Source organism: Lytechinus variegatus, chromosome 10 (assembly GCF_018143015.1).
Source record: "Lytechinus variegatus isolate NC3 chromosome 10, Lvar_3.0, whole genome shotgun sequence".
NCBI lineage: Eukaryota > Metazoa > Echinodermata > Echinoidea > Temnopleuroida > Toxopneustidae > Lytechinus > Lytechinus variegatus.
In genome coordinates, this window is record NC_054749.1 from 18,778,586 (window position 1) to 18,796,085 (window position 17,500).

At 35.6% G+C, this 17,500-nt stretch overlaps 1 protein-coding gene across 1 annotated transcript in view; it reads right to left on the reverse strand.

Moving 5' to 3' along the window:
* LOC121422517 (fibropellin-1-like) overlaps positions 1 to 14,395 on the reverse strand; it is a 37,682-nt gene extending 23,287 nt beyond the window's left edge. The window contains 14 exon segments of the mRNA XM_041617642.1: positions 315 to 428; positions 901 to 1,014; positions 2,484 to 2,597; positions 3,070 to 3,183; positions 3,303 to 3,416; positions 4,078 to 4,191; positions 5,038 to 5,151; positions 5,624 to 5,737; positions 5,859 to 5,972; positions 8,778 to 8,891; positions 9,759 to 9,872; positions 10,320 to 10,433; positions 12,117 to 12,230; positions 14,011 to 14,395. Of these exon segments, the coding sequence (XP_041473576.1) occupies positions 315 to 428; positions 901 to 1,014; positions 2,484 to 2,597; positions 3,070 to 3,183; positions 3,303 to 3,416; positions 4,078 to 4,191; positions 5,038 to 5,151; positions 5,624 to 5,737; positions 5,859 to 5,972; positions 8,778 to 8,891; positions 9,759 to 9,872; positions 10,320 to 10,433; positions 12,117 to 12,230; positions 14,011 to 14,089 (1,561 nt within the window). The 5' untranslated portion in view covers positions 14,090 to 14,395.
* Between the last annotated feature and the right edge of the window lie 3,105 nt (positions 14,396 to 17,500).

The following is a 17,500-nucleotide window of genomic DNA, read 5'->3' on the forward strand; positions in this document are numbered from 1 at the left end:
CTTGACGTAAGTTTGACAAAATATTTCCTTCTCTTGAAATAGTTCAAAAAGATGTGATCATGCTCGTATCATCATTCATCTTTGCATCGTTTATCATTTTCCAAGAATATACAAAAATCAAATGTTGTCAAATTCTAATCTTCTCTCTACGCATCTTAAGAATTCTTAAGATGCCAAACTTGCATATCGCAGAAACAATTTATGTGAATCTACCAACGACAGTGGAGTAAGACGAAATACAGATCTCACACCAAATACATCAAAATTTGAAAATTAAAACGAAAGTAAACAAATATCCTAATGTCTAAACTTACCTACTGCACATGTTATTCCTGTAAATCCTGGAGCACACGAGCAAGTGAATCCTCCAATCCCATCCGTACACGTAGCTCCATTAAAACAAGGGTCCTTAGCACATTCGTCTATATCTGAAAAATAAAAAAGATTACATACCCAATTGCTTTCTTTGGTCTGCATAAGTTTGTACCTCTCTCTAGTACATATTGTGGTTATCTTCCTCCTTTCAGCTGATAATTACATTCATTTGGTAATTATTGAAGAATTAAATAACTTCTCATATACAATTAAAGTAATTCATAATGAAAAAATGACATTACATTCTAAGAAATCATAGCCAATTCCATAAATACTACATACAAATTCAACAACCTTAATAGTGAATTGGTAACCGGAAATTTTGAGCTGTAAAATGATGTTGAATTGAGGTTATAACATTGAACAATTTTCACGTTTCTTATACAATGTGTTTTCATTTTTAAAAAACAAACAGTCAAAGCATAATGGGCTAGTCCATGATTCCAATTTCCCGTTTTTTGAAAAAACTTTGTGGTATTTTCTTTAATTCAATGTCTATTCGATTATACCGAATTTAAAGCTTACTTGATTGACAATTAGTTCCGTTGAAGCCATTGAGGCAGTCACATCGATATCCATTGATTTCATCTGTGCAAATGCCACCATTTTGACAAGGGTTACTCTCACATTCATTGATATCTGAAAAGAGTGGGAACATAGGAAGGGGTATAAAAATGAATATATTTATGTTTAGGAAAGGATTTTCGATTTTTTCTTCAATTCACTGTCTACCCCATTATACCGAATCTATAACTTACTTGATTGACAATAAGATTCACTGAAACCTATGGGGCAGTCACATCGATATCCATTGATTAAGTCTGTGCAAATGCCGCCATTCTGACAAGGGTTACTGCCACATTCATTGATGTCTGAAAAGAGTTTAAAAAAAGCGATTTGATGCATGTCCTGGTTTAAGATATTTATAGAAAAAATGATATTACAAATAATAATTTCATTTTATAACATTATTTGTTAAGGTAACTAAAGTCTATGAAGTAGAATAAAGGGAAAAAAAGTCAAATATAAAACAATTATTAATCACACGCGCAAGAACACACCCTATATTGATAAATCAAACTTTACCGGTTTTGTCCTTGATCATGGTCAGGGACGTTATTCTAAAACTAATTCTGGGCTAGGTTAGGTGTGTGATGTCAAAAATTAACATCACTTTTATGACCTAAATGCATGATATCAGACATGACAAAATATTAACAATTAACGAACTCTGCACTGCCGCCACCACCACCATCATCATCAGAATCACCATGTGAAAGGATAACCACATATTCAAATTCATATTTTGATATCACAACATGAAGATGGCTATTCCATAACTTTTATTCAAGTAAGATATTTGAAACCGTTTATACGAAAAACTTTCTGTCATAATGCTTTCTTCACGTACTTTTCAAACTGTTTATACATGTTCGTATTTAATTAAGTATGCACTTTTGTATCAGGTTTGGAGCTTTCTTAAAACGGACGATATCTCTTGATGTATATGATATTCTTCAAAGTTTTCCTCTTACTTATTACGCATTGTGATCCGGTATACCCAGGTAAGCAGTCACAGGTGTATCCATTGATTCCATCCTGACAGGTACCTCCGTTTTTTTTTACTAATTTGGTTAATTAAACCTGGCGTGTACCATGACATGAAGAGAATATCTTATGCAAAATTTACCCCCAAAGTGCCATATAATATTCAGCGTTGGTTTGATTTTGGAAAATTGCAATATATTCACAGTGCCAAAATATGGTGACGAATAGAAATATCAAGACATCTTTGGGAACCCATCTATGTAGTCGTCGGCACAGCATGGTGTTGCAATTGTAGGAAGATAATAGGGCAGGGCCTGATAAATAATGGTAGAGCTGAAATCAACGCAAATAAACACCTTATCTGCATCAGAAAACTTAAAAAATTTCCGCATCAGAAAACGTAAATGGGTACCTTTAAAGTCTTCTTGACGTAAGTTTGACAAAATATTTCCTTCTCTTGAAATAGTTCAAAAAGATGTCGTACTCAAAATTGATCGACCAGAGATGTATCATTGGTTATTAAAACCAAAGTAAACAAATATCCTAATGTCTATACTTACCTACTGCACATGTTATTCCTGTAAATCCTGGAGCACACGAGCAAGTGAATCCTCCAATCCCATCCGTACACGTAGCTCCATTAAAACAAGGGTCATGAGCACATTCGTCTATATCTGAAAAATAAAAAGATTACATACCCAATTGCTTTCTTTGGTCTGCATAAGTTTGTACCTCTCTCTAGTACATATTGTGGTTATCTTCCTCCTTTCAGCTGATAATTACATTCATTTGGTAATTATTGAAGAATTAAATAACTTCTCATATACAATTAAAGTAATTCATAATGAAAAAATGACATTACATTCTAAGAAATCATAGCCAATTCCATAAATACTACATACAAATTCAACAACCTTAATAGTGAATTGGTAACAGGAAATTTTGAGCTGTAAAATGATGTTGAATTGAGGTTATAACATTGAACAATTTTCACGTTTCTTATACAATGTGTTTTCATTTTTAAAAAACAAACATTCAAAGCATAATGGGCTAGTCCATGATTCCAATTTTCCCGTTTTTTGAAAAAACTTTGTGGTATTTTCTTTAATTCAATGTCTATTCGATTATACCGAATTTAAAGCTTACTTGATTGACAATTAGTTCCGTTGAAGCCATTGAGGCAGTCACATCGATATCCATTGATTTCATCTGTGCAAATGCCACCATTTTGACAAGGGTTACTCTCACATTCATTGATGTCTGAAAAGAGTGGGAACATAGAAAGGGGTATAAAAATGAATATATTTATGTTTAGGAAAGGATTTTCGATTTTTTCTTCAATTCACTGTCTACCCCATTATACCGAATCTATAACTTACTTGATTGACAATAAGATTCACTGAAACCTATGGGGCAGTCACATCGATATCCATTGATTAAGTCTGTGCAAATGCCGCCATTCTGACAAGGGTTACTGCCACATTCATTGATGTCTGAAAAGAGTTTTTAAAAAAGCGATTTGATGCATGTCCTGGTTTAAGATATTTATAGAAAAAATGATATTACAAATAATAATTTCATTTTATAACATTATTTGTTAAGGTAACTAAAGTCTATGAAGTAGAATAAAGGGAAAAAAGTCAAATATAAAACAATTATTAATCACACGCGCAAGAACACACCCTATATTGATAAATCAAACTTTACCGGTTTTGTCCTTGATCATGGTCAGGGACGTTATTTTAAAACTAAATCTGGGCTAGGTTAGGTGTGATGTCAAAAATTAACATCACATTTATGACCTAAATGCATGATATCAGACATGTCAAAATATTAACAATTAACGAACTCTGCACTGCCGCCACCACCACCATCATCATCAGAATCACCATGTGAAAGGATAACCACATATTTAAATTCATATTTTGATATCACAACATGAAGATGGCTATTCCATAACTTTTATTCAAGTAAGATATTTGAAACCGTTTATACGAAAAACTTTCTGTCATAATGCTTTCTTCACGTAGTTTTCAAACTGTTTATACATGTTCGTATTTAATTAAGTATGCACTTTTGTATCAGGTTCGGAGTTTTCTTAAAACGGACGATATCTCTTTATGTATATGATATTCTTCAAAGTTTTCCTCTTACTTATTACGCATTGTGATCCGGTATATCCTGGTAAGCAGTCACAGGTGTATTCATTGATTCCATCCTGACAGGTAGCTCCGTTTTGACAGGGGTTACTTGCACACTCATTCATATCTAAAAAATATATAAATATTAGACATTTCGTTTTACATAGTCTATATAGGACAAAATATTATAAGAAAAATGTATTTTCTTTAATTGCAATTTCGTTGAAACTCTCGTTGGAACGATGCAATGTTTTCTTCGTACTTTTTTTTATTACACAATGGTAATATGATATTACATTTAAATTGTTCTTACAAATTTGGTTGATTAAACCTGGCGTGTACCATGACATGAATAGAATATCTTATGCAAAATTTTACTCCCAAAGTGCCATATAATATTTAGCGTTGGTTTGCTTTTGGAAAATTGCAATATATTCACAGTGCCAAAATTTGGTTACGAATATAAACATCAAGACATCTTTGGGAACCCATCTATGTAGTCGTCGGGACAGAGCTGCAATCAACGCAAATAAACACCTTATCTGCATCAGAAAACTTAAAAAATTTCTGCATCAGAAAACTTAAATGGGTACCTTTAAAGTCTTCTTGACGTAAGTTTGACAAAATATTTCCTTCTCTTGAAATAGTTCAAAAAGATGTCGTACTCAAGATTGATCGACCAGAGATGTATCATTGGTTGTTGTTCTGGCAATTGATCATGCTCGTATCATCATTCATCTTTGCATCGTTTATCATTTTCCAAGAATATACAAAAATCAAATGTTGTCAAATTCTAATCTTCTCTCTACGCATCTTAAGAATTCTTAAGATGCCAAACTTGCATATCGCAGAAACAATTTATGTGAATCTACCAACGACAGTGGAGTAAGACGAAATACAGATCTCACACCAAATACATCAAAATTTGAAAATTAAAACGAAAGTAAACAAATATCCTAATGTCTATACTTACCTACTGCACATGTTATTCCTGTAAATCCTGGAGCACACGAGCAAGTGAATCCTCCAATCCCATCCGTACACGTAGCTCCATTAAAACAAGGGTCCTTAGCACATTCGTCTATATCTGAAAAATAAAAAAGATTACATACCCAATTGCTTTCTTTGGTCTGCATAAGTTTGTACCTCTCTCTAGTACATATTGTGGTTATCTTCCTCCTTTCAGCTGATAATTACATTCATTTGGTAATTATTGAAGAATTAAATAACTTCTCATATACAATTAAAGTAATTCATAATGAAAAAATGACATTACATTCTAAGAAATCATAGCCAATTCCATTAATACTACATACAAATTCAACGACCTTAATAGTGAATTGGTAACAGGAAATTTTGAGCTGTAAAATGATATTGAGTCGAGGTTATAACATTGAACAATTTTCACGTTTCTTATACAATCTGTTTTCAACTTAAAAAAAACAAACATTCAAAGCATAATGGGCTAGTCCATGATTCCAATTTTCCCGTTTTTGAAAAACTTTGTGGTATTTTCTTTCATTCAATGTCTATTCGATTATACCGAATTTAAGGCTTACTTGATTGACAATTAGTTCCGTTGAAGCCATTGAGGCAGTCACATCGATATCCATTGATTTCATCTGTGCAAATGCCACCATTTTGACAAGGGTTACTCTCACATTCATTGATATCTGAAAAGAGTGGGAACAGAGAAAGGGGTATGAAAATTAATATATTTATTTTTTTAGCAAAGGATTTTCGATGTTTTCTTCAATTAACTGTCTACCCGATTATACCGAATCTATAACTTACTTGATTGACAATAAGATCCACTGAAACCTATGGGGCAGTCACATCGATATCCATTTATTTCATCTGTGCACAAGCCGCCATTCTGACAAGGGTTACTCTCACATTCATTGATGTCTGAAAAGAGTGGGAACATAGTCATAGAACAACAACAATATCAACAACAAAACGTTATAAAACATGTTGTACGATAATGGAAAACCTGGCTTCAGATATTCATACAAATGAGGATATTACAAAATAATAGTTTTATTTAATTTGATGTCTGAAAAGAGTTTGAAAAAAGCACAACAAAATCAAACGCTATAAAATATGTTGTAAGATATTGTAAAACCTGGCTTAGATATTTCAACAAATGAGGATATTAAAAAAAACTAAAAATTTTATTTGATAACATTCCATGTTAAGGTAAATGAAATGGGGGGCTAAATATTATTATTATTATTTATTTCGGCAATGAAAATTGAAAGAAATTGGTACAGTGTATACACATAATAAACATAACAGAGTATAGATTGAGCACCCACTGGACTGCCAGGGTCAAATAAAGTTAACTGAATTACTGTAGTCAATAAAGACCATTTGACCCTATCCAGTGGGTGCTTACATAAAACAGAAGCGGATAAAAGAGTGGGTATGAACAAAAATGTTTAAGATCAATTATAATAGAATAAAATAACATAGGTCTACTTAATAACACTTCATCTTAACTTAGAATATCAAAATTAGCTGTTTAAATAAAGAAATAATGAACTCGTGCAAGGGAACTTATGGTCATTCATTAGGCAAGAATTTTTTCCTGAGTTCATTTGTCCATGAAATAAGTGAGTTTACAACCACCCCAGAGCGCAAACTTGCCGGCAATTCATCCCAGTAACGGGGAAAAGAATTGATGGCTGAAAGGTGAAGTCGATTTGTTCGCGCTCGGAGGTGGTTGAACTTCACGACCTCCAAGTGCCTACTGTTAATGACAATGGAACATCTAACTGCATCACCACGTACATACCATACAAAGCCTTGACAACATAAATTAGTAATGAAAATTTCCTCCTTGATTCCAATGTTTGCCAGTTGAGTTTTAGTAATCTGTCATGATAGGACATTTCTTGCCTTCTTTGTTTAAGTAGTTATGCGGGTGGCTCGTCTCTGAACATTTTCGACCTTTTGGGATAGATATTTCGTATGCAAGTGCCAAGCTGGTTGACCGTACTCAAGAATCGGAAGAACAATTGTTTTGAACAATGAGAATATGGAAGATGCGGTCAAGGGCTTAGAGACTGACAATACAAAACCGAGCATACGATTTGCTTTCTTAACAATGTGTTCAACGTGGGTATTCCATTGTAACTTATTATTAAGCATTATTCCTAGATACTTGTATTGCTGAACTGATTCTAGAACAATATTGTCATAAGTATAGTAAGGTACTCCAGGGTTCTTTGCCCATGTTATATGGCGGCATCGGGTAAAATTCATTTTTAAACAATCTGCATTTTTATTACAAAAATCAAATTTTGTGTTTGATTTTGACATAATATTCAGAAAATAAAATCATATTTCACCATTCACTCTTTTCATTTATTTCCCTTTCTCTTTGCCAGTGGCTTGCACATTCGTTTATATCTGAAATCAAGATTTTTAATTTAGGCGTTTGTTTCTGTGATATTTTAGATGTCAGATTGGGACTTTGTACATACCACAGAAGACAAAACTCATCACCTCTGCGGTGCCGCCACCATCATCATCATCACATGCAATGTGAAAGGGTGACCACATATCTAACTTCAAATTTCGATATCACAAAACGAAGATGGCTTTTCTATAAAATTATTTCATTCAAGTAAAATATTTGAAACCATTTATACCATATCTATCTCTAATGAATAAATTGAGAAAATCTAAACTAGCATAATGCTGAGAATTTCATCAAAATCGGATGGAAAATAAGAAAGTTATGACATTTTAAGGTTTCGCCTCTTTTTCAGAAGACAGTGATATGCACAACTCAGTGACATGCAAATGAGACAGACGATGATGTCTCTCACTATTTTTTTTTTCATTTCATTTTTCACAGATTTGACAATTCAGGACCCAAACTGACCGAACCATATAGAATAAAATAATGCTAATTCCACATGTTCAGGGAGGAATTAATGGTTGTTTCACTCGAATATGAAGAGAAAGTTAGAATATTTCGTATGTCATATAATAAAATACAAAAGGAATAGGGATTGGATGATGTCACCAGTCTCCTTATTTGCACACCGACCAGGATGTGCCTGTAACTGTTTTGTGAAATTAAGCAAAACCTTAAAAATGTCCTAAATTTCTTATTTTACATTCGATTTTAAAGAATTTTTTTGTGTTATGCTTGTTGGATTTTTTTTCTATTTTGGTTCAAATCAACTTTGTGTTGGATCACTGATTGCAGCAACTACTCAATATAAGTATAAATTACAGTGTCGGTTAAAAGTTGGCACCCTAATTGCCCATTAGCACCACAAGTTGTAAGCTTTGGACTAGATGTTTATATTGTGTCTATTACTTTTTTTTCAATCCTGCTGTAAAGAGTGTTAACCAATGAAATGGGAATAAAATTGTAAAAGGAGTAGGCCAATAAATGTATCATCGTCTTGAAAATTGAATGAGAAAGATTTTACCTATCATTCATTTCATCGTGTTCATAGGCGGGTGATCCGAAATTTAAGGTGACTTTGGACAAAATCAATGGGTAAAAGTTAAAACTTGAATGTACTGAATTATTCTTTGTCTGATATTTTGTTCCCCTTTCGTCCATACGTCTGACCAAATGTCTGAACCAAATGTTTCACAGCCAAAAGGATGCGCCACGGTGATGGAGCTGGGACAATCCATCCCGTTGAAGCGATAAAATGGAAGAAATAGTGAAAAAGAGAGACTTACCTATTTCACACATGGTTCCCGTCAAACCAAGATCACAGATGCACTCAAATTTGTTAACCAAATCTACGCATTGGCCACCGGATGGACATGGATTAGACGCGCATTCATCGATATCTGTGGTGAATAGAGAAGAAACGGGAATTTAATAAACATCTTTATGATGGAGCTGTCCCAAGGCTTTATTACAACAACAACCATTATAATCAACCTCATTATCAAACATTAGTTTTCTTATTTGACAAAAGCATGGGAAGAAGTATTTCCATTATATATTTACCAGTGACCAGTGGAAAGAGAATTGCGCCCTTTTGAATCGTCATGTCAACGACTTCAAATGTTTAACTTTCATTTCGTTTCGTTTCGGCCATGGTGGCTTCCTATATTGATATACCATCAGATTCCTGTTTATAAAAATTCATTTTGTATAACATTGAGTTTTCCTTATTAGTCAAGGATATGATTGAATTGGTTTAATCTAACCACGCATTAAACACGGAGCTCGCTGACAATCTGTTTCAAAATAAATAGCAATAAATAATTTATAATTATAGTAATGTAGCATGCGTACAATATCTATCAAATCATAGTACAGGTTATAGTAATTCATGGATAAGATGCAGTGATCTGATTGATCCGTTAATAAGAACAGTATACGGATTTAAGAATTATTTCCACCTAAACCTTTTATATCATTTTCTTTTGTGTGTACCAGATACTTCACTTTCTAATTAGGATGCTCAAAGCACCCTCGTGGCCAGCTTGAATATTTGTAGAACGGTTCGCGCGCAAAAAAAAGTTAGATTATTTTTTTTTTTTGGGGGGGGGTGTATTTTGCACCAATATTCTTATTTGTTATGCTCAAGACAATATATTCATAACCATAATTTTTCATTATTTTCATTATTTGTGTGACTATCTTCATCGCCATCATTATAATTGCCATCATCGTCGTCATCATCGTCAGCTTCATCATGGTCTTACCTTCTTCGCACTCCTTTCCGGTGTAGCCTGGTGCGCATGAGCAAGAATATCCACCAATCCCGTGATGACACGTAGAACCATGTTGACAGGGGTTCGGTGTACATTCATCTAGATCTGAATATTACGAATATGCAAATGCCATAACCTTTCCATATGTACAGTCGAGTTACACTACCAAAATACTATCAAATGATTTTAGATTATCGTAAATGTATTCATATACTTCGATGCACCATAATTAATTGAATTTAAAAAAAAATACATGTGCCACAGAACGACGGTTTTCATTTTGAAATTAACTCAATTTCAAGACAGACATTTGAAAGGCTTTGTTTGAAAAAAAAAAGATTTCTAATAAAACATTTAATTCTCTTTCTTCTCTTCTTCCCTTTTCATATTTGCTTCTTGAACAACAGAATTTGTGATAAAAACATACATCAAGGACATTTTATTATACGAACAAGGCATTCGGATACCGGAAAGTGGAACGTGTATTGAACTCGTCGAAAAATGAATGTATTTTGAAGATGATGTGAGTTTTGAAGATGATTTTCTTCTTACTTGTTTCGCAGAAGGTACCGGTGAATCCGGTTATACAAACACAGATAAATCCATTGACCATGTCCTGGCAGATTCCAAGAAAGTTACAAGATACTCCTGCACAATCGTCGATATCTATCAATATAGGTTTATAAACAGAAGTAATCAGTAATTAAAAGAGAAGTGCATGGGGCTCACAGAGGAATAGCCCTGGGTATGCCCAAAGAAAATTGACTAAACCTTGTTTTTTCATGTATACAATAATTTTGAAGGTTTCTTGTCAATTCGAGTGTGCTGATTACGAATCTTAATGATGCCACTCGTGTAACCGTGAGTATTTTCCGCAAATTGGCAAAATCTAATATGGCCGCCAAAATATGCAATTACCCATGAAAATCTTGAAAATTGCCCGCGCATTGGCTGTAAAATGTATGTTATTGTGTCGCAGGAGTGAAATACTCCCTTGAAAAGTGATTTATAACAGTATGAACAGTATTATAAACAATATTAATGGGGACCAACAAGAAAATCACAAGAATGAGTACTAAAATGCATATCATTAAGATAAACGAGTGGAATACTGAATAAAAATTTAGTTTTTTTAACAAAATATATTATCTACTATGCCATGTATGTGATAAATGCTGTATTTTGGAATTCAAAATGGCCGCCATAGGCATCTATATTTATGTACAATGCGAATGGAGAAACTAGTTTTCACAAGAGTAAGAACCATAAAATGCATGTGGGGCCTAAGTATGATCTACGAGTAAAATATTGTCTGAAAACATGTTTTGTAGCAAAACATATCATTTTTCATGCAAGAGACAAATGCTGTATTGTACAATTCAAAATGGGCCCTACAGACTCTACCAGTAGGGGAGAGCAAGGCGAGTCTGCTCCATTCTTCACGTTCTTCTTTTCGGCGATGACATGTATGAAATGGGCCGTAAACAATATAATGACAAATGCCATATTTATAAATTTTCGATAGCCGCCTATGCCCATTTGTGAAAATTATCTGTCACCATTCAAATTGTACGTAATAAGAAATTACATAAGATACATGTATGCCACGGGTCCTAAAAGTATTATGTACTTTGTAACTGGGGGTATAACATTTTGATAGAATTTTGCTTTGCTTGACTATAAATACTGCATATGGAAAGTGTAATATTGGTTTCTAATTTGTGTAATTAAGGTGATAAATGATACATTTCAAAATCTTAAATAGCTGCCTATGCCCTTTTGTAAAAATTATTTGTCATCATTTAAATTGTACGTAATTAGAAATTACATACGATAAATAATGTCATCTGACACTATTATTGTTCCATTAATTATTGTAAAAATCGTATTTTTTGTTTGATAGTATGATTGCATTCATTATTCGATTCTACCCAGTTTATTGGTATACTTGGCTTTCGAAAGTTAATCATCAATTGAACATTGATCTCTTGCCTCTGAGATGTGAGTTGGAATTCATCCGAACATTCTGATATGGGTCCCGTAACACAAACTTTAGCGATTGATCATACGCTTAATTTCTACGATTGATTGTACATTGTAGTCAATGCAAAATCAATCGTAGAAAATGTTCTACGATCATTGCTAAGCTTTGGGTTACGGGCCCCAGTTCTTGCATGCCTTCCTTTCATTAAACAAACCTTCATTATATATATGTATATGTATATATATATATATATATATATATATATATATATATATATATAAATGAAGGTTTGTTTAATGAAAGGAAGGCAAGATGTGTGTGTGTGTGTGTGTGTGTGTGTGTGCGTGTGTACGTGTGTGTATTACCTGTAGTACAGTTTTTGTCGGTCCAACCATCTGCACATGAACATTCATAGTCATAAACTAAATCGATGCACGTTCCATCATTCTTACATGGGTCGTCTTGACAATTGTCAGTATCTAGATATTTTTGTTTTTAAGACGAAACAATGAGACAAGCGTCATGTTATAATAATAGTAGTAATAACAATAATGATGATAATAACAATATGCAACATATAGCGCCTTGTACAAATGTTTTTTAAGCGCTACATACTAATACCCTGGCTTAAGCACGGGATCCTGATCGGACGCTCGAACATTCATTCCTACCGGGTGTACCCATTTACTCCACCTGGGTGGAGAGTGGCAAATGTAGATAAACGCCTTGCCAAAGGGCACGAGTGCTGCGGTGGGGTTTGAATCCCAGACCTTGTGGTTCAAAGTCCGGAGAGTGGTCCACTGAGCCTCAACACCTCTAATAGCAATGATTTTTCCTGAAATACATTGATACTGAAAAGTTAAAGGTTGTCATGAACGTTAAGGGGGAAGTTCACCCTGACAAAAAGTTTGTTCTAAAAATAGCTAGCAGAAAAAAGAAAACTATTGCCGGAGGTTCGAGAAAAGAACAATCAAAGAATTAAAAAAAAGTTATTAGAATTTTATTTTTTTTAAGTGTGACGTCATATGCGAGTACCTTTCCTACATACATGTATCGTATAGTATATAAAAAATCATTTTCTCAAAGAATTGAAAGGTTTTCTTTTTGGCTGTATATTCAGTATATCAATAGACAAATCATTTTACACCTGTTACTAAAATGAAAACATAAATAAGTCATCACGAACTATTGAAAACGGGAGCGTGAAATTTGTTGATATGAAGGCCTGAAAACTTGAAATTTTAATGACTTTTGTAATTGTGAATAGGATGCATTAAACGATTAATGCGAGCACAAATCATTCAGACAATAAAAATGCCTTTTTTACAGAGCACTTTTTAAAGTTAATTTGTAAAAAAAAATCAATATCAATATCCAAGCTGAAATATGTTTTGTGTATTGACTTCAAAACTTGACACTTTAATCACCATATCAGCCTAGTGAGAAAGACATGTATCGCATCGAACAGGCAATGCGATAGCTAAAATTTTATATAGTGACATGGAAGATATTTTTACAAGTATTCCCCTCACCTTATTTTATTCACTTGTCTTCTTCCTCTTATTTTTCCCCTCTTCTTTTTTCTCCTCCCTCTTCCCTTCTTTCTTTTTTCTCTTTCCCCCTTTTTTGTGTTTTTTGCTCCACCAAAGGGGGGGGCATGCATCCTGGACCTGCCTGGTTAAGTAATCACTTTATCCTTTTCTGTAAGTCCAATCATATCTTTTATAAACGTCCAAGTTCCACCTTTTAGAACCCTTCATACCCCTTTACCACTAATGGCATTTTCATGTTTCCATTTTCCAACTTATATTCAATTTTATTCAATATTTACCTTTAAATTCATGGATTTTCGTTCCGTCTGAATGTCAACACAAAATACATATTGCAAACATGAAATAAATTGAAAATTGATTGAAAATAAAGAAGCATTATTCATCTTGATTTGTAAAAAAAAACCCATTGGATTAGAATACAGAATAAAATCGAATTCAGTTCACAGTTAAGATTGAATTTCATTTTCATTCACCATTCACATGATTTTTTAAAATATGTAACACAAAATTTAAATTGATTAAGTTGAGGTATCACGCAGTGAGCAGTCATGATACAGAACCAAATAGGCAAGAGGATGTCCCACAAATAAATAAAATAAAATAGATAAAACAATTAAAAGAATAGAATTAAATAAATAAACAAATATGTTTCTCGCAAGTTTTCTAACTGTAGCGATTGACTAGTAAAAACCACAATATAACCCACCTTGCGCTGTTACGGCAGAAAACAGCAACAGATATATACATAATCCGCAGGCAATATTCAAAACATCGTCAGAGGCCATCGCAATCGGAAACAGTCAAAGGGGCTTCTTTCAAACTACTTCAATCCTTTCTATATCTCCATGTTGGTGTCAATCTCATTTTCCAACTGGCTTCCGCGCATTGTATTAAGAAATGACAAGACTGGATCAAGGAACGAAATCAATTCATAGTGCACTATCAGGTACACAGACAGACACACCAAACCCCAATATTAAAAGGCTCCATTCATGCGAGTAATGCATTGTGCCGTTGTGGTGGGGCTTTGAATGGGCTGGGGCGAGATGTGCAGACGTAAAAGGGATGAAAAAATGTTGACATTTGATATATAATACAGAAAATATTCGACCATTCACAATGGGAGATAGGAGAGAATGCGATCAACTTAATTTGCGCGATAATAATATTGACTAAAAAGCGAGTTTCACAACTTCAGATTTGACATTCTTTTTCCAAACCGCTCGCTAGCGAGCGTACATTTTATAAAAAAAAACACTTCAAAAAGGTTTTTCCTCAACTTGATTACTGCAAAACACAACTACCTAACGTAGATGATAATCTCATGGCGAACTATCCCAGATAGCCAAGTATCTGGGCCCATATGGGAATCATGTGGGCCTACTGGGGCCAATATGTACCATGTAAAACCCATATGTGGCCCACATGGTTGTCCCACCTAGAACCCAGATAATAAAAACCATATGGGCCCCATGTGGTATCTACATGGGCGATGTGGTCTTATTTTAGGGTCGACCGAGCCCAGATAGAAACACATAAAACCCATATGGGGCCCATATGGCATAATTATGGATCGCCTGAGCCCATATAGGAACATATAAAACCCATATGGGGCCCATATGGGGTTTCCAACCTAGAACCCACATAATAAAACCATATGGGCCCCATGTGGTATCTATATGGGTGAAGTGGCATAATAATGGATCGACTGAGCCCAGATAGAAACATATAAAACCCATATGGGGCCTGTATGGGTTTTCCCACCTAGAACCCACATAATAAAATCATATGGGCCCCATGTGGTATCTATATGGGCGAAGTGGCATAATTATGGATCGACCGAGCCCAGATAGAAACATATAAAACCCACATGGGGCCTATATGTGTTTTCCCACCTAGAACCCACATAATAAAACCATATGGTCCCCATGTGGTATCTATATGGGCGAAGTGGCATAATTACCCATATAGCAAAATATCTGGGCCCCATATGGGTCCAATGTGGGTTATCTGGGACCCATATGGCCCATATGGATACCATATGGGCTAGAAGTGGGTAGGTCCACATGAGGCCCATATATACGGGGCCCATCTTGGTTATATCTGGGCCCCTATGTACCAGATGAATATCATCTGGGCTGGAGATGGACGTTTCCAAGTGGGACCCAGATGGGCTAAATTATGTGGGACCCATCTGGGATATATCTGGGCCCATATGTACCAGATGAACATCTTCTTGGCTGGAGATGGGCATTTCCAAGTGGGACCCAGATGGGCTAAAATATGTGGGACCCATCTGGGTTAAATCTGGGCCCATATGTACCAGATGAATATCATCTGGGCTAGAGATGGGCGTTTCCAAGTGGGACCCAGATGGGCTAAAATATGTGGGACCCATCTGGGATATATCTGGGCCCATAATTGCCAGATGAATATCATCTGGGCTGGAGATGGGCATTTCCAAGTGGGACCCAGATGGGCTAAAATATGTGGGACCCATCTGGGTTATATCTGGGCCCATATGTACTAGATGAATATCATCTGGGCTGGAGATGGGCATTTCTAAGTGGGACCCAGATGGGCTAAAATATGTGGAACCCATCTGGGTTAAATCTGGACCCATATGTACCAGATGAATATCATCTGGGCTGGAGATGGGCATTTTCAAGTGGGACCCAGATGGGCAAACATATATGGGACCCATCTGGGATGTATCTGGGCCCATATGTACCAGATGAATATCATCTGGGCTGGAGATGGGCATTTCCAAGTGGGACCCAGGTGGGCTAAAATATGTGGGGCCCATCTGGGTTATATCTGGGTCCATATGTACCAGATGAATATCATCTGGGCTGGAGATGGGCATTTCCAAGTGGGACCCAGATGGGCTAAATTATGTGGGACCCATCTGGGATATATCTGGGTCCATATGTACCAGATGAATATCATCTGGGCTGGAGATGGGCATTTCCAAGTGGGACCCAGATGGGCTAAATTATGTGGGACCCATCTGGGATATATCTGGGCCCATATGTACCAGATGAATATCAGCTGGGCTGGAGATGGGCATATCACTGGATCGATTGATCTAGACTGCAGTCACGAATATTCATTACAACAGTAAATGACCAAAATTTTAGCTAAAACAGCTACAACAATTGAAATGTTTATGTTTATGCAAGGATTCCACCGTAAAAAGTTTTAGAAAAGTATGTAATTTATTACTATAAAATTAAAAATCGAAACATTTAATTTCAGGACAAAATGTTCAAGGTTAAATATTGAAAATAGTTATTAACCATTGCCTGTCAAGTATAGCAAACTCGTTGTATATATAGAAGTCAATAACAAGATTCAGTGGTTAAGTGTAGGATAGGATTAGGATTTAGGGTTAGAATGTAGTATTATAGGATATGATAAGGATTCGAGTATTGGGTTGTAAAGTCACCTTAATGACACAAATTAATGTAATTTTTTTAATTGATTAAACACAGTATTGTTTTCATATGGGGCAACCCATATGGGAGCAATGTGGGCCTGCCCAAATTCAACCCACACTAAACCAACTTGGCCCAAATGGGCCCCCACATAGGGTGTACATATGGGTCCCAGATTGGCCCATATGGGCCCATACATAGCCCAAATGGGCCCCATATGGTTTACATGGGTACGATGTGGGCCTGCCCATATTTACCCCACGCGAAACCCTGGCCCATATGGGCCCCAGACGGGGTGTACAGTGCAAAAAACACATGGGTCCCAGATGAGCCCATACATAGCCCACATTGGCAACCCATATGGGAGCAATGTGGGCCTGCCCATATTCAACCCACACTAAACCCACTTGGCCCAAATGGGCCCCACATAGGGTGTACATATGGGTCCCAGATTGGCCAGGTGGGGCCCATATGGGCCCATACATAGCCAAAATGGGCCCCATATGGTTTACATGGGGGCCTGCCCATATTTACCCCACGCGAAACCCTGGCCCATATGGGCCCCGGACGGGGTGTACAGTGCAAAAAACACAAGGGGCCCAGATGAGCCCATACATAGCCCACATAAGGCAACCCATATGGGGCCCACATTTTTGCCCAGATAAGCCCACAAGTAACCCATATGGGCCCCATATATTTTGCTCATATCCATTTGCTTCAAAATGACCATTTTGATACATACATAAGTTCCTTTTTTGC